At 43.4% G+C, this 17,459-nt stretch overlaps 1 protein-coding gene across 1 annotated transcript in view; it reads left to right on the top strand.

Moving 5' to 3' along the window:
- The window catches only part of znf385c (zinc finger protein 385C), a 54,996-nt gene extending 38,111 nt beyond the window's left edge, over positions 1-16,885 (top strand). Inside the window, exons 4-9 of the mRNA XM_061090063.1 lie at positions 2,137-2,356; positions 7,957-8,361; positions 8,474-8,661; positions 10,845-10,943; positions 11,608-11,706; positions 13,624-16,885. Coding sequence (XP_060946046.1) covers positions 2,137-2,356; positions 7,957-8,361; positions 8,474-8,661; positions 10,845-10,943; positions 11,608-11,706; positions 13,624-13,854 — 1,242 coding nt within the window. The 3' untranslated portion in view covers positions 13,855-16,885. The remainder of the gene's footprint in view (positions 1-2,136; positions 2,357-7,956; positions 8,362-8,473; positions 8,662-10,844; positions 10,944-11,607; positions 11,707-13,623) is intronic.
- The last annotated feature ends 574 nt before the right edge of the window (positions 16,886-17,459 follow it).

Raw genomic sequence — 17,459 nt, 5'->3', positions numbered from 1 at the left:
ACTCTGCTGAGCGCCATTCTAGTTTATTGTTTGTTTTAATTTCCCATAGAGGTGATCACTGTGCCTTTATTACTTCGTCCCCCTTTAATACTCTGTGTAGGTAATTGTCATCTAAAATGACCACGTAATATTAGGCTTATTTTTGTTAAGGAAAACTCACTAATAAAATTGCATTATTTGTATTTGAGTGTATTAGCATCTTTTATTCCAGTTGTTGAAATCATGAAAACATTGACTACAGCTTCTGCAAGTATTGGAAAAAGTGCATAATTGTATGCCTTTGCTCCTGTTTACATTGTCATAATGTATAAACATAATTGAGATGCATGTATTTATAGCTGAGTGCATCAAGAGAAAATATCACAGACACAACTGTGACTTGCAGTCTTGATAAAAAGCTGTTTCTTCACATTCACCCAATACTGACTATTGACGTGAGGGGAAGCTACGGTCCTATTCATCATCCTCTAAAAATCACTGCAGTTTTTATGTCTGTTATTGGTTTTGCTACAAGCAAAGCGTTATTTAGGATTCAGCAGGAAGTCAAAGCTATGAGGGAACACGATCCACAGCCACTGAACATGTGTCTCTACACCAGATATAGTCCAGTGTTTACTTTTAGCCCGGGGATTGCTCAATCGCGAAGGCAATCAGGACTCCCCCTGAAAGAACACCGTAGCTCCCTGTAGTCCCGCTGGCTGGGAGCGGCGATGTGAAAAACCAAAGCTCGTTTCACACCTTGTTCCTCTGCCTCCGTCGAGACTCAATTGGATGGAGAGACTAGCGGGGGGGTGGGGGTTGGGGGGGAGAGTACCTGGCTGAATTCGTCTCATCGCACTAATCTCCGAAGCCTTGTCACGGCAGATCAGTCACAAAGTATTCAAGGTATTTTTTACAGATGCTTTGACAGCCACACCATTTATAGGCCACTGCTGCAGTAGATCACACCTTCATGATAGCTGTATAGTACATGTTCAAATCCATACCCAGACTCCCAGTGTTTACATAGAGCCACCACATGGGACTGGGGATGGTGGTTGTGTGTGTGTATTTCTCTATAACCTTGTATTTTTGCACTAATGCAGCACAATGATCGTTTTTTTATTGCTTATTGGACGTAAAGTTGTGTTAAGTGCAGTATGAGAAATCCACACCTCACTCCCTATGCAAAAGGCTTTCAGGGTTTGCAGTCACTTGTGCGTGTGTTTATTTTATAAAGTCCTTCAAAGTAAAGCCCAGCCTCTTTACTGACGTTCCTCGGTGCCTGAGGATTTACATGATTAATTTCTGGAGGAAGTAAACCTGGATGAGAGCTCTTGGAGGACTTCACCTTACCTTGATCCACTTGTCAAAACACAGAGGGAGAAAAAGGCAATTTGACACTTAATCCATTTTGGGGACATTTAAGTTTTCCATACCTATAATTTGAAAAAAAAACGTTAAATTTACTAATAGTTGCACTTTATATATTGAGTGTAGTTAAAATGTTACTCTCTAATGAGTATGTGTTCTTGCTCCTAGCCCCTATAACCCTGTATATTCAGGCCTGGAGCTGCTGAGAGCTAATCCCTCAGAGATTGTTTTAACTTTTAATGAGTAATCTCTGTATTGATTTCTCTACTATCCCCATGTATCCACGCTTGCTCCTACAACGGGAGCTTTGTTCTCAGATTGAGCCGGGCCGTGAGAATAGTGCAAAATGTGAAGGTAAATCCACCCGGTGGGAAATTGACTCGCCTTTTGCTGAGTCACAGTCAGTAAAAATATCATCTGCGTTTGGATTTGTGTTTGCGAGTTTTGGCAGAGTCCTGGAATGTGTGTGACGCTGGTATGTATTTCCGCGTGTCTCTACGATTTCCAGAGGCTGACTCTCGCAGTGCACATTAATAGGCTAGTTGTGGAGATGGGATCCTCTCTCTTGTTACATATTACACGTGCAATTATACCTCTAGCCTCCCAATGTGCCAGCGCTGTTATCAGCTGGAAACAGCCTTCCCTCCTTACAGCCCGTGCATGCCTGCAAGTGAGCGAATATTCAGGAGTGCATTTTAGCATTTATTGCACGTGGGCTCCAGTCTCTCCAGCAGATAATGCAACGAGTCCCCTCGGCGTTTCCTTTCTCTCGTTTCTCTGCAGAACCAAGCGGAGGCCCACTACAAGGGCCACAAGCACGCCCGCAAACTCAAAGCCATGGAGGCCCAGAAGAACAGGCAGCGGCGATCTGGGGAGGCCTCGTCCGCCGGGAGGGAGAGAGACCGAGACAGAGACCGGGAGCGAGAGCGAGAAAGAAGCAAGACAACGGCGTCCGAAGCAGTTCTGCCTGCGCTCATGGAGACGAGTTTAGTGGAAGTAACAGGTACGTGAACAGATGGAGAGATGGGAAGACGGCAACAGCAAGAGCGTGCGATTTGTAACAGATCCTTCTCCGCCTGTCTCCGTCTTCTTGATGATCGCTTTATCACGCTTTGGTTCCTCTAATTCCCTCTTCTACTCCATTTCACCAGTCCTGCTCTCACATCTCTGACTGCCTCCTCCTCCTCCTCCTCCTCCATGCCTTAGCTTCACATATCTCTTCCCCTCTGCTTCCTTGTGCTACACTTTGGGATTACATCTTCTGTACACCTTATCCTTCACCCTCCCTCCCTCCTGTCCCTTCAGTCTTTCCGTGCATTCAAACCTCAGCAGTTTCCTCCCTCAAAACCCTGTCTGACCTGGCACTATGTCCCTGTGCCTTGTGATGGATGGAAGGCTCCAAAGCTGTGGGATTGTGGGATGTCTTGGAGCAAGAGATGCTGTGTAAATAAAGGGGCTGGCTGAGATCGATCCAAGCCTCGCCGGGGTCATTTTTACCCCCTTTGCCTCTTAATTTCCATTGCTACTTCTCCTCTGTGCTCCCTCCTGCTCTCTCCCATCCATCTGGGTTAGATGGAGGAGGTGGTTGCAGAGACAGAGCCTGTGTGTTTGTGGAGGATGAAATGAGTGACGCACAGTGCAGGGGGAGTAGAGAGGGAGCAAGATAGAGGTGTAGGTTTTCGTGTAAGGGGATGGAAAGAAATCAAAAGCACTTATCTTCCTTTACAAAAGTTCAAATGATTTTAGACTTGTGCTGTAAATACGGATATTTGAAGTTTTCATTCAAAGGGAGTGCCTCGGTTTTCTTTCAGCAGGCTTTTCTGCGAGACGGGTCCGCAACATTAGCTCGGCAAGCATGAAACGCTCCGATGGCATTTCGGCTGCAGAGCCCTATTAGCTTCTCATGTTGCCCTCACACTTTTCATTTATCCTTCCAACGGAGTGCAGGAGCGGCAGAACAGTTTTCCCTCTTACTTCATCCTCCCCCCTCCACTTCCCCGCTGCCCTGGAGAAGATCGCTATCCGAGCAGAATTTCAACATGCTCCTGGATGCTAGTCTGAACTATCAGAGAGGAGATGTGACGGTTTGGGGAAAGAAGGGAGACAGGTTGTACTTCATCTCCCCTCTAGACAAACTCATGAAGACATGGGCTCACGCACACGTTTTCCCTTTTTTTGCCGTGAGCACAAGAAGTCTCCTTCAGAGAGGAGAAAGTGGACAAAAGACCGGGATCCTGATAACGCTCTCATCAAATCTCATTTTAATATTCCGCTGTTGCAAAGGAGAGCTCTGAAAGAGGGAAGCGGCGGCGGGGACTAAATGAGATGATGAGCTGAAAATGAAAGATAAGATGAAATGAATGGAGAAGGGGGAGGGGGTCAGTGGAGAGAGAAACTACCTAAGTCAGAGATAATTTCAATGCTGAGAATAATTTTACAGTTCCAAAGCAATTTTGTGAGGAGGAACACTCTTTAATAAGCCCAATTGTGCGATTGTCCTCATGTGAAATTGAAATGCAGCAGTGCGAGCCAGTGGTGGCACACACTACAATGCCAACCTGTAATGGAATAACGCTCCAAATTAACACTCTATGAAATGAGTTATGTCTGCCATGAAAGTAAAACCTGCGGTGAGCTGTCTGCCAGGGCGACGCTCACATTGTCTGCCGCCAGTAACCAATAACACACCTGTCGCTTGTTCCGCCAGTCAGTGAGTGTTTGGCTCAGAACAAACAGACATTCCTCCAGAGCCACAAGGTCAGCCTCTTCAGCTCCATTAGAATAACCACTAATGCACACTTAGACGCAGGAAGCCATTCACATCTCACCTCAGGAGGTGCCGGGTGATGTTCACGCTGAGTTCTTCTCTACATAGAGCAAATGATGAGTCTCGAATGTCTTCACAAATATATTTGGTCAAGTGCAAGGTGGGATGAACCAGGTAATTAAAATGTAAGCTTTGTCGCCACATAATTATGAGTTATTGCAAAACACTCATATATTGAAAAGCAATGAGAAGCAGTTTTAAACAAACAGGACCTTAAAGTGTCAGCACAACCTCTACTCCGGTGAGGGCATTATATATATATATATATATATATATATGGTTAGTTATTGAGAATGTCCTCCCAAGAAAACCTGATCATCCATTATAGTAAATACCCAAAAACTACTCAGCCGTGAAGGAGGAATTACAAAGAAATTATAGCTTTTGTCCATTGGCAGCAAAACAGGAAATAGAGACATGTTCTTATAGAAGTTTGCTAATAGGAGGACTTTAATAGACTTTAATACAATGTTTTTTTTTGCTGCTGACAGTGGATGTTGTTTGGTTTTAGCCACCACCTGAGGGCCGGCTGGACCCTTTCTGTGTCTGGAAGGGTTTTCTCTCCAACTTCCTCCTACTCTCCACAGACATGCAGGTTATCTGAAGACCCTAAATTGCCTGAAGGCATGAATATGGCATGAATATTAAATTAATATGAGCGAATGCTTGATTGTCCATGGCAACCTGCCTGACTGTCAGGGGATAAGCGATATTGACAAGAATGGGTGGACTTCCTTATTCAATTTGTTATATTCTAACCATAATGAAAACATAGAAACTTAAACCTAAACCGTGATGTGTCCCTGACCTCAACAATCTATTTTGGACCTGAATCATGGTGCTGAAAGATCACAAAACATTTTTGGTTTCAAATCTGGTAGATATTTTTAATGGTTTTGAAAGCCATTGGAGTGAAACATTGGACTGATTCTAAAAAAGTCTGCACAACATCCTCCACACAAACAATGACCGTATATTGTTTGAGGAGGACTCACTAATGACAAGGTGAAATTGTGAAGTGGCCCTGGAGCTTTATCACAGGCAAAGTAAACAACCCTTTTTAATCAAGCAGGTTTAGAACGGGCACTGATCTAGTTACAAATTCAAGGCTTTCCAGCATCTTTTACCCTCTATTGAACCCAGTGCTTCTAAAGCTCGGGGTCCCAACACCCATGTGGGGGTCCTGATATCATTTAATTTGATTTGAAAATAATTTCTTGTGCACCCGTCTGATCACACTGTTTGGCTGCGACTAAAAAAGACTGATTTAAAGCACCATAGTATTAATGTATTCATGCAACAGAAGGGAGACAAGGAAACATCTTGTGTGATGAATGGAACGATGCTTATAAAACACGTCCCAGACCAGCAGACCAGTGGGTAGACGGCGAGTGAGCAAGTGAGAGAGCAGCATCAATCACTCCCAGCTTTGATTGACCGTCTTCGCAGGGACTCGTGTCTGTCTTCACAGTAATGAGAATTTAAAGCAAGCTGTTTTCCTGGGGGAAGTTGTTTACGTTCTGAGGCTGCCTTAGTTCAGCGCTCGCTTTACTAAACCAAGCGCTGTGTGCGTGCATGCGTTTGTATGTGAGCATGTGGTCAACGAGTTAAATATTCACATTCATTGGCTCGTTTGGCCGGGGGTAAAGTTCTCAGCGGATCAGTGTGCTGAATAAAGATCTCTTCAGATGTGCTTACTCTAAAAGCCTGTCAGATTTAATTGGACTGTTAAAACATGGATTAAACTGATGATTGTCTACAAAACATTGACCCAAATATCCATAATTTTCTGCTTTGTAACTACACTTCACAGAAGCCCTGCTGGCACTGCCAATACGCCGGCCTTTGGTCTGACAGGTTTGCCAATGTTGGTCAAAGTCTCTGTTATCTTGTAGATTGTAAGAGGGCAAACGTGGCAAATCACAAATGGGCAGAGAGTCGTTTACTTCGGAAAGAAGGCAGGAGAGTTTGTGTTTATCAAAATGTTTTCATCAGTTTCACAGCATTTTTTGACCCCATGTCAGCTGCTGCTGCTGCAAAAAAAAAAAAAACAGCTCTTTTAACAGCGTCTCATCAAGCCTGCAATCAACGATGATTTCTATTTTTGAATCATCTCTGTATTATTTTTCACAACCTATTCAGTTTTTAATGAGAACCCTAAAAGATTAGGTTTATTAACAGTAATTAAAAAAGAGAAAACAGACAGGAAACTAACAGAAACAAAGATAGAATGTGCTTTAATAAAAAGTAAAGTGCACAGACCAACATCACAGGTTTGTAAAAGACAGAACATTTACTGGTGATTAACGTCTGATTCAGCTCCACTTTCTCCACACTAGTAGAAGCAGTTAAAATTGTAGCTTTGTAAAAAATAATAAGGATACCTGAAACCGGGCAGGGATATCTGAAATGATTCTCTGCTGAATGAGGTCATTCACGTTTCTGAGCTTTTGGATTTTTAGACAGCTTTGGTTTCCACCAGCCTCCACGTCTTTCTCTGTAAAGGTTTCCTGCTAAATCCATTGATCAGTATCGCTCCCCTCGTGAGACTTCTCAGGTGGCCCTATCCTTCACATAAGCTCAGGATCATACCTGCCCCCCCGCCCTGCCAACACAGGAGCGCAAATTCCTCAGGGGTCACTCTCATTACAGGGAGGGGGCGATCTAATCTTGCTCCAATATAGGCTCTTTTTCTTTTACGGGAATGAGAGAGGAAGACCGTTATCTCCAATAATGAATTTACCTTTGGACGTAAAAGGGAAAATCAATGGAGCACAGTTGCTTTGAGGAGAGCTGCGAGTGTGTGTGCCTTTGTGTGCGGGGAGAAAGTGCACTAAATGAAATGGAGATATCCAGTGAGCGTAACACACAGTTCTCTGGGGTGAAGTGTGTGTCTCCCTCGGGGGGGCCACGGGGTGAAGGGGAGACGTGTAATAGAACTCCAGTGACTTATTGTTGTGGCACGGCTGTCAATGGGTTTGTTTATATTGAGTCAGACTCCGGGTCCACTTGATATTTGAATAGTAGGAGCCAGAACTTTAAAAAAGAAATCTTAAATTTGCCTCCAATACTGTAACTGATGGAGGAGATTAATTAGGCAACCTTTATATTTTTCACCCCAAACAATTCAGTATGGAAAGGATTTTTCTGGTGGAGCCAATTTATTCAGGCTTATTGTTTGTTATTGTTTTTTCTTACTTTGTTGAGGTTATTTAATCAGTGGTGGGAAAATCTTTTAATCCATGTTGAACAGCGTAAGAAAAATACAGAAAAAGTGATTATCTACTAAGTATTAAACAAAAAAAGTTGTTATACTACTGTAGTTACATGAGCACAAAACTATCAAAGGTTCCTTTCATCAACTCAGATTCTGCGTTCACTGCAAAGATGCAAATTTCGTGTCACAGGGGCCCGGCAACTCAACTGCCACGAACAGTGCAACGCGATAGATGATTCAGTTGCTCGAGATTAAATATTTGAGCTTGAGTGACGGAATGTTGTAAATGCCAATTAGCTCACAGTGAGGTTCAAAGGAGACATTCTGCTCATATTCAGGTTCAGAGTTTGAATCTGTGTCATCACTTGAAAAGGTTTTCATGCTCTAATGTTCTGTCCTCACACTGTCCATTGCTGCAGCTCCTCTTTTCAACTTCAGTTTGAGGCACTTGGTTTGAACTCCCCTGTCTCTGTAAGCTCTGTCATCTCTCTTTGATAAACTGAGGATCTGTTGTTAAATAGTTTGCTGATGCTTTCCTCTATTTCTACCTTTTACGCAGGTCTTCAAACTGATCTAGAACCAGCCAACCTGGAGGTGAAGCTCGAGGAGAGTCCCAGGAGCTCAGTGATGCTGACGCCAGTATCAGAGATCTCCTCTGTTGAGTTGGTCTCCCTTTCCCCTCCTCAGATTTCACCTTCCTCACAGCTCTCTGAAACTGCCTCAGACATCAGCGCCACAGAGGCCCCCGAGACCGCCGAGGCCGCCGAGGCCCCCGAAGCTGCAGAGGACGCAGAAGCCAGCGGCCTGACTGCCGAGTCATGCAGCCATGCCGACACGTCTAGCACAAACGGGGAGCCAAATACAGATGAGGACAAGGACCCAAAGAAAAGCAAGGCTCACCTCCATTGTCCTGTTTGTAAAGTCACAGTCAACTCCATCTCCCAGCTGGAAGCACATAACAGCGGTAAAAGGCTTTTCTGAACAATTTGGTATTCCGAGCGTCACATGAATGCCTGATCAAATTGTTTATTTTGCAGCACAACAGACCACAGTCAACTCTGTGCTCTCTCCACTAGGTACAAAGCACAAACTAATGCTGGAAGGTCAGAGTGTTCTGCCCCGACGCCGGGGGAAAGTGGTGGCAGCTCGCGCCGGGTGCAAGAGCAAGCGGCTTGGAACCAAAGGCAGCGTCGGCGTGCCCAGCAAGAACTACCAGTGTGAAGTGTGTGAGATCTTCGTGAACTCTGAGACCCAGCTGAGCCAGGTAAGATTCATTGCTGAGGTCGTAATTGCACATCATAGGTGCGAATGTGAACGGCCATCTGTCTCTGTGTGCCGGCCCTGACATACTCCGTATACCCTCCCTCCCCCCCCTGCCTCAATGTCAGCTGGGATCGGCTCCAGCGACCCTCAAAGGATAAGCGGTATAGATAATGGATGGTTGGGTGGATTCATAGTAGAATCATCAATCATTGATATTGTGAATTATGCCTTTTTCCATTGTGTGAGAGAAACTGGCCAATTTAGAGAGTTTGGAGAAATGAATAGATGTGGAGGAATTACACCCATATAATAGCTGCACTGTTTAATCTGACTCAGTGGATAAAAGGATGGACAGTAATGCGTGTGTGACAACATGTCAAACTAATGGATCGTTTATTAAACTTTCTCACCACAAGAGACCCTGAGAAGATCTTGGCTGTAAAGTAGCAGAGTAGGAGAGAAAACTGCAGGAGTTATCAGTCTGGGACTTCACTCTCCGTCAGGTGCTGTGCGAAATGAAAGATGAGGAGGGAAGCGGCGGCGGCGGCTTGGAGGAGTCCTGCCGATTTGTTAAAGCATACTAAGTGAGAGTGTTGCTAACCTGATAGGAATTTTGTTCAAAAGGCCACAGACATAGTATTGAATCTGTGGGGAAAAGCTCTCCGGACAAATCTTGCCAGACAGTGGAGAAAATTATGCCGATAATTCCCTCACCTCCACAGACAGAGGACGTGGCCACAGAATTAATCAGAGAGCAGGAACTGCCTGTGCATACTCAGTCATTACCTCACACATCATGAGTCTGATATTACACACTGAACTTAGACCAAACTGACCTTTAATATCTCTATTATAAAAAAAACTGGCAGGACTGATGTGTGTTAAAATGCTTAATATGAATGATGGTCCTTTAATGACCGTTTTAACATCACCTTGATTGAGGACCTGTGTGTGTGGGCTCAAATCAAAGCAGCACTTTCATTTACAGCCACATGAATGGAGCCATTGAAAAGCAGGTTGTGAGTGCAGGCGACGTTGGAGCAGCAGCTATTTTTCTACATTAGACAGATATCATCTGATGCTATAACTGACTGCAAAGCTCTTCACTGAGCAGGGATTTATTTGCAAGTCATTATTGCGAGCCGCTAATGCCTCCTGTATTTAATTTTCGAGTTAAACTGACATCAAACGAGGTTCCGGGAAGTAATTTCTCTCCTTTTGATGTTCATTAAACACCATGTCTGAGCGAGGGGATTGTCAGGGAAACTTTCAGCGAGGCTTGAGTGGAATGTGAAAAAGATACAGCACCCAGGCTGCTTCAGCACCTCCATGCCTTAAATACGTTCCACCGGTTTCATTCAAACATCCCACGGAGGACATGAGCCTGCAAGTAATACTGCCAGAGAAGGAGATACGTGTTTTCATTTCGTTGAAGAGAATTGCCTTCCTTGGGATCAATAAAGTAATCAGAATCTGAAGAATACAAATTTACATAAAAGCAGACATGTTCTTTTTACATATATATGTAAATTTGTGTAATGAAATTTATTAGTCAGCATCAACAACTTAAGAACAAAAGCAAAAGTAATTGTTGTCGAAATTCAAATTCATCATTACATTATTGCATTATTACATTTAATATATATATATAAATATATATATATATTTAATGAAATTAATAGATGTTTTAATATTTACAATTATAAATAAAATATTTAGGTTCCATGTTACAAAAACTACCTGTACAGTTACTAGTATAATTTGATTAAATATATATTGCGTTAAGTTCGATATGTGTTTCTTTGATATTAATATTAAAACAGAACATGTGCTGTAATGCCCTCTGCCAAACAGCACCATCAAAAATGTTTTCTTTACTCCTTTCGGGGGAAATGAACTGCTCCTGCGTTTATCGTTTTAATTTCCCTAATGTTGATACCATTTATCTTCAAAGCTCCTTGAAAATTGAAGATGAATTTTCATTGGATGGATTGAACCAGCAGGGAATGGAGAAGGAGATACTGTGGCAGTGCTCAAGAATAATGTGGTGTAATTCCTGTGCACTTCAGTCATAATCGATGTGTATCCATTGTTAATTCAGCAGATGAAATTTGAAGTTGTTCCGCTGCGGTACAGCAGATGCTTGTTAGCTCGCTAATGCTGTTTTCTTCCTGGTCTCGGCAGCACATGAACAGCAGACGGCACAAGGATCGGCTGGCCGGAAAACCACCCAAACCCAAATTTACCCCCCACAGCAAGACCCAGCCAAGCTCCAGCTTAGCGGTAAGTCTCAGCATAAAGACACTGACAAACAAAACACTGCCACACTGCTATCTACACACACACACACACACACACACACACACACACACACACACACACACACACACACACACACACACACTGACACACACACACGCGACATAATTGCCTTTCTCTTTGCTCAGATATGCTTGAACATGCTGTAGAAATGTGCCGAAACTGGAATACATTTAGCCTAGCTTGTAAACTAATGCATTTTTAAACAATGCTTCTAATTTATTTTCGATGCAGTTAACTGATTTGACTCCTGCCCCGAGAGACTCACAGTTGAAACACTCACACACACACACACACACACACACACACACACACACACACACACACGCACACACACACACACAGATCTCATTACATTGTGCTGAGGGACTTCTATGTCCCGGCGAGGCAGTGTGCTTGTGTGCCTGTACTGTCTGAGAGGTTAAGCACACAGTTGTACTCGGTCGGTCCCCTACCCCTGAGACGAGTCTAAAATAGTCCTGGTCTCCCCCCACTTACCAGCTCCGACAACAGCAGCCTGAATCAGCACTCCAGATTAATCACTTGTCCGCTCCTGTCATATATACACACCTCCTATATCTCACATCTTTTCTCCTCCTCCTCCTTCTCTTCCTCCTCCTTCCTACAGAACATGAGATGGAGCGGCTATGCAGGCCTGGCTGTGTCTGCCATGAAGAAAGCGTTCAGCCAGTACAACCTCACCTCCCTCTCCTCCCTCTCCTCGCAGGTTAGTGGCAGGAGAGACTGAATCTGGGGTGGGATTTGAAGGCCTCAGCTGGCTGGACTTTAGGCCTGGCCAGGGTCAGGGCACTGAGAGATGATGAAGAAACCATGTTTTTAATGCAGGGATAGTTCTGATTTTTTAAAAGGTTGTACCCCTTTTACTCCCTCTTTTTTTATATGGATGGTAGATTCAAGACTCAAAGTAATTAAAACTAGCAATGGTGACACAAATTCCCAATTGTTAAGTTATTCTGAAATCTCTTGTATTTCTGCATTCAGTTATATTTCAAATACTCGTCAAAGACATTTCCGATATGGAAATATAAAACAGGTAAAAACTATTTATTTTCCCACTTAGCAACTTTAAGGAAGAACATTGGCTCAGTGGTGGTCTTGTGGAACATGTACAAAAATAGTCTTAACACAGTTGGCACTGACACTGTCTCAAACATGTTAAATGAATTTCTGAGACTTTAAGACCTCTTCACGACACCTTGTTTGTGATTTGGTCTCATGGAGAATGGTCTCACCTTTACTGAGTCACATACTTAACTCTACTGCAGCTGTAGGCAGATCTTACATTGGATTAAAAAAGCAAGAGTATAGTTATATAAATAAATAAAATCTTCAGCCTTTACATGTATGTTCAGAATATGGTCCTAATAATTACAGTACAATAAATTGCTAGATATGCTACAAGGAAGCTATGACTATATATAGTGCTGTATTTGCCAATTCTGTTGAGACATATTTTCCATCGTCCAACATTAAAGCAGCTTTTGAGGCTTCAGGTGGTGAGTATTTGATTTCAAAAACATGAGAGCGGAGATATGGTTTGAAATTTTTTTTTGGAGCTCAGTGGGATACTTCCATCTGCAGGATCTTAGCAAATCTCATCTGAGCTGTGCATGTGCATGAGCTGTGTACCAGTGAGCAAAGCATTTCATCTTAAAATCAGATCAAATCCAAACTATCCTTTTAACATTGCACAGCTTTGGAATAAATGTCTTTTAACCCTTGTCCTGGATGAAATAGGCTAAACTGTGTCAGTACTAGCCTATTACATATGTTTGAGGAGTGAATTTTTAAACATCAGGACTCCAGCTCTGTCTGGTATTTAGTGTGAACATGTGTTCCTCTACTGCAGCTCTGTGTGCAAACCATGTCTGTATATAAAGATGGACGACATAATAGCTACACCTCAAGTGAAGCCAACTCCTCTTGCTCACCCCCTGGTGGCTGCCTGCCGCATAGATCATAAATCATAGAGTATTGTTTTCCCAAAGATGGTTTCTCTCATTTTAGGTGGTTTTCTTGATGTCCCCCCAGAGGCTGACTGCAATATAGGCCATTAACCCCACCTCCTCCATGTTAGTAGATGGGAAGCGGAACAGACTAAAAAGTCAAAATACACGTTATACACATTATATATATATATATATATACATATACAAGATTGTGTCTTTCAGTTTTCTTCCCTCATGGGAGGACACATTTGCTTGATTACCCCATGGTGGCTGGCTAAAGTATAGGTCATAAACTCCACCTCCTCCATGTCAGCAGATAGGACGTGGGCCAAACCTAAAAGTCAAAGTACACATTTAATTTTTCCCAAAGAGGGTAGGTAGTTCTTATCACACTGATGTTTATCCAAGTAATTAGTTATATACTGCTGTGATCGACTGCATGTATAGGCGGGCCTTTCGATACCTCCAAATTATGTCAGAAGCACGAGTTAGCAGCACTCATGTCCATTATACTTTGTCTTCACTCTTATACAATGTTAGGAGGTGTTGTTTATCTTTATATACAGTCTACGCTTGCAAACACTTGTTCGGGAAACATGTTTGCCAACTAACATGCTGAACCCTCACTGTGTTCTTCTCGCACTTCTCACCGTCCCCTCTCCTGTCTTCTCCAGACCAAACTGGCCTTGCAGAAGCAGCTGACCAAGAGCTTGACAACTGGCTTCCTGCCCAACCCCCTCACCCAACCAACTCTGTGCACAATGGCAACTAACCCACTGGCTCTGCGCCACCCTGTGGGCACCACTACCTTCATCCAGAACCCCTTCCTGGGCCCTGCACTGTTTCGGCCTGCCCCGGGTCCGCTGCGTGCAACACACACGCCAATCATCTTCTCCCCCTACTAAAGACGTAACCCACCCTCCCACGTGAGCTCCTCCCTTGTCCCCTGTACCAAACCCCAGGCCCAACTTCAGTGTGACCCACATGACAAAAGGTCACACGCAAACTATGCAGCAAGCCGGACTTAAGATGGAAACAGTGCACAAGTCCTGAAACTCAGTAGGCCCCAAGGCCTGAGAGCTGTTCCTATCGTAAAGGCCAAGATCCCCTATCATGCCTTCTTTCTGCTCCTCTTATCTTGACCTACGGAGCAGGACAGGCCTCCAGACAGTGACTGGTACACAGAGGCCGCTTTTATAGCCATTTCATGGGTCAACATGGTTTGGAATCTGGATATAATTGTGTAATTTATTAGAGATTAAATATAGACAACTCTAGATGTATGTTTAGTGTGGTTGCCACAAAATACGGTCCCTTTACTTGATGCTCTTTTAAACTGTTTTTAACTTATTGGTTTTGGGGGTTTTATGAAAAGCTGTGACTGGTGCCAGTCTCATTGATCTCTATACTGTACGGTCACATTGCATCCTGGATATGGCCATTACCAAACAACTGTCGGAAAACAAGTGCTCCCTGTCAAAGTTAGACTTCTAAAAGAACAAATACGAGTCCTCTATGTGGAAGTATGTGGATCTATAACTACATACTGTATAGCCATATGCTAAAGCACCATTGTGTACCTCCACTCCCCAAAAGTTTCCCTGAGCCCTTAAAAAACATGTCATCCCTTCATTCTATCTGAGTCACAGTCATACAGTCAGAACCCTCCAGATTTGTTTTCCTCCCCTGTATCCGCAGGATAAGCTCTCATTAAGTTCCAGATAAGGTCAGCTTGTCAACTTGACTTTGTTTCACTTTGCAAATCTGTCCTCAGAATGATTCCATATTTTTTTTCGTTGGTCCAGTGCATCATCCACGCGATGCAGCGTGAACATTATGTTCTCGCCAAGCTATAGCAGCATGAAAACCTTTTTTCTGCGGCTGTGGACGTCTGACATCGCAGAACGCCATCATTTCTTTCCCCCTCATGACCGCTCTGTGTCTTTGCCTTCCTCCTTCAACCCCGCTGTTGTCACCTCGCCACTGCCCTTTTCTCAGAAATTATCTCAGCTTGAGATGATTAGGAGCCCCCCCTCACACAGACACACACACACACACATCATAAAAACACAGCGGATAACTTGAAGAGTTGATGGGATTATTTCAGAGCTCGGGCGAAAAGTTTGTCTGACAGTGGGTGGGGAGGCTGCTCAGCCAGCAGGCCGCTTGATTGACATCCTGCTGCAGTGTCTGAATGCGGCGTGGGTGGGAAAAAGAACAGTGCCATGGCAACCACATTAAAAGCACCTTAAAACTGATTTACTTACAAAAGCAATGACATTTGTGTTGATATTCAGCTCTTTTAATCTTCGTGTGTGTGATTTTACGATCCCATGTCAATTTCAGTGAGAGTTTTGCTCTGGAGAAGGAAAAAAAAAAAACAATCAGGTGAGAATGATCACTTTGTGGTTCATCCGTGACGAAGACAAGTCTCACATTTTAAAGCAATACATTTGGTATGTTTATGTTTATGATGTGTTTTCAGTGTGTCAGTGGCTTTATCTATATTATACAGTACACACCTGTAATAATGTATTATGTACTCCAACGCAGCCAAGGGCCAACTGGTGATCGTCAGCGACGAGTCATCGGAAACGATGGCTGGTCCTGGCGATGCTGCCCTTGACGCTCGATGCTCATGGTCACCCTTCACATGTTTTGACTCTGGGGCTGAGCCGTTCCATTTATAGCTGCTCTCCAGCCGCGTAGAGGGGGGGGTGCTTCAGCGCCACATGACATTGCTGTTTCACTTCTCGGCGAAGCGGGAGAACTTCAGTGGTGACTTCCACTGAAAAAAAGCAACGGTACGTCCGAAGTGTTTGGGATGAGTGTCACAAGTGCAACATCAACCGTCATATTGCTGTTCATGCTGTCCTCATCCTCCACCCCCCCACCCAGGCTGTCGACAAAACACTGAACACTCAACTTTTCTTTTTTTGCCAAAATGGACTGTTGGCAAAGGCCTCCTAAGGACTCGGGGGCGCACGTGTCACCCTTCCCTGCGACGTGTATACCAAATCATGTTCTCGTAAAAAATACAGTAATGGAGCAAATCCTATGCATTTCTCATTGTGCAATATGTATAGTTGTCTGTGATGCAGCAGTGCCATCTGTCGTGAAAACCCAGTAATTGCAATCCAGTACTAGTGCTTCTACGAGACGTCAGAAACCCATGTGTATTTCTGTTCAAGGATCCAAGAAGTCTTTCTGGGCAAGCAAAGCCTCCAGGTCTCTGCGCCATACCGATGTGATTCTCCCCAGTCGCACTACTCAGTGAACCAGCCAGCCTTTAATCTTCACTGTTTCTCTGTTTGTCTCTATCGCTCATTGGGAAACGCTGACCTAAAGAACTGAGACTTTTCTTAACGTAAAAGAATCTAGAGGGGGCAAATTATATGTAGAGTATCATAGAGTAACTATAGAAATTTTATCAGAGTTGTTATTGTTATATGTATCACAATGAACTGCTATCATAGAAGAGAGAAGATTATGTTATTGTAGGCTCTGTGCGGCATACAGGGAAAGGGAAAATGCTTTGCTTACTTTTTGTTTGTTTGTTCATTTACATGATTTTATCAATATGTTTTTTTAAAGAACAAGAGAAAATATTTCAAACAACATTTTGAGTGAGCTTTTTTTTTTCTTTTCTCCTCCTTGTTGGCGGTGTCTGAGTTGATAAAGTTATTCAAGGCCTTTTTAGACAATATCCTAAAGTCACGTTTGCCAGGCCTTCTCAGGGGTGACAGGTTGAGCAAATGCTAAAATGACCATCCATTCAGGGTATCCCTCCATAGCTCAAGAGAGCAGGAAACACTGTACACATGGATGGATTGATTTAAAAAAATAAAAAAAGAATAAACTTAAAAACTTACAGTGCTGTACATGAGAGGACAAGGGGTGGATTTTGGAAAATAAAGCTTTTAGAACTTGTAAAAATGGTTTAAATCTGTGTGTCTATGTGTGTGTGCCTCATGAATAGGAAAACAGCAGCAGCCTCGAAGGTAATACTTTGATTCAGACTGTTAATTTAACAATAAGAAGTGTGTGGGTGTGTGAGGAGAAAAGAACCAGCAGAAATCCCTGCTGATGAATAAACAGGGACAACATGAGGGATTCACAGAGATGCTCGAAATTGCTTTTGTAAGAATTATGTTCGGTTCATCAAACCAGATTATATAAAAAAACTATCATTATTTTGATGCACTAGTCAACAGTTAATTGAAGCTGAGCTTTGAGCCAGGATATGTCCAGTTTACACACACAAAACTATTTTATATTTGATCCTGAGTTTGCAGGGGCAGGTTTCACTTCCACACCTTCACAGCTTCTGCTCCTGTGTCAACACGCTGCCTGTTTCCAAGTAAGCAAAGCAAAAAGACACCTTTCAATCCAGGTGGGAGCAGAATGTGCACAAGCTACCATGGAAGCTGTAACACCATGTAAAAAGTGGAAAGACAAACATTAGCAATGTTCCAATGTCCTTTACACACAATGCCGTGCAAATTGCTAT

This window comes from Limanda limanda, chromosome 17, assembly GCF_963576545.1.
Source record: "Limanda limanda chromosome 17, fLimLim1.1, whole genome shotgun sequence".
NCBI lineage: Eukaryota > Metazoa > Chordata > Actinopteri > Pleuronectiformes > Pleuronectidae > Limanda > Limanda limanda.
This window is presented reverse-complemented; position numbering and strand designations above follow the sequence as displayed.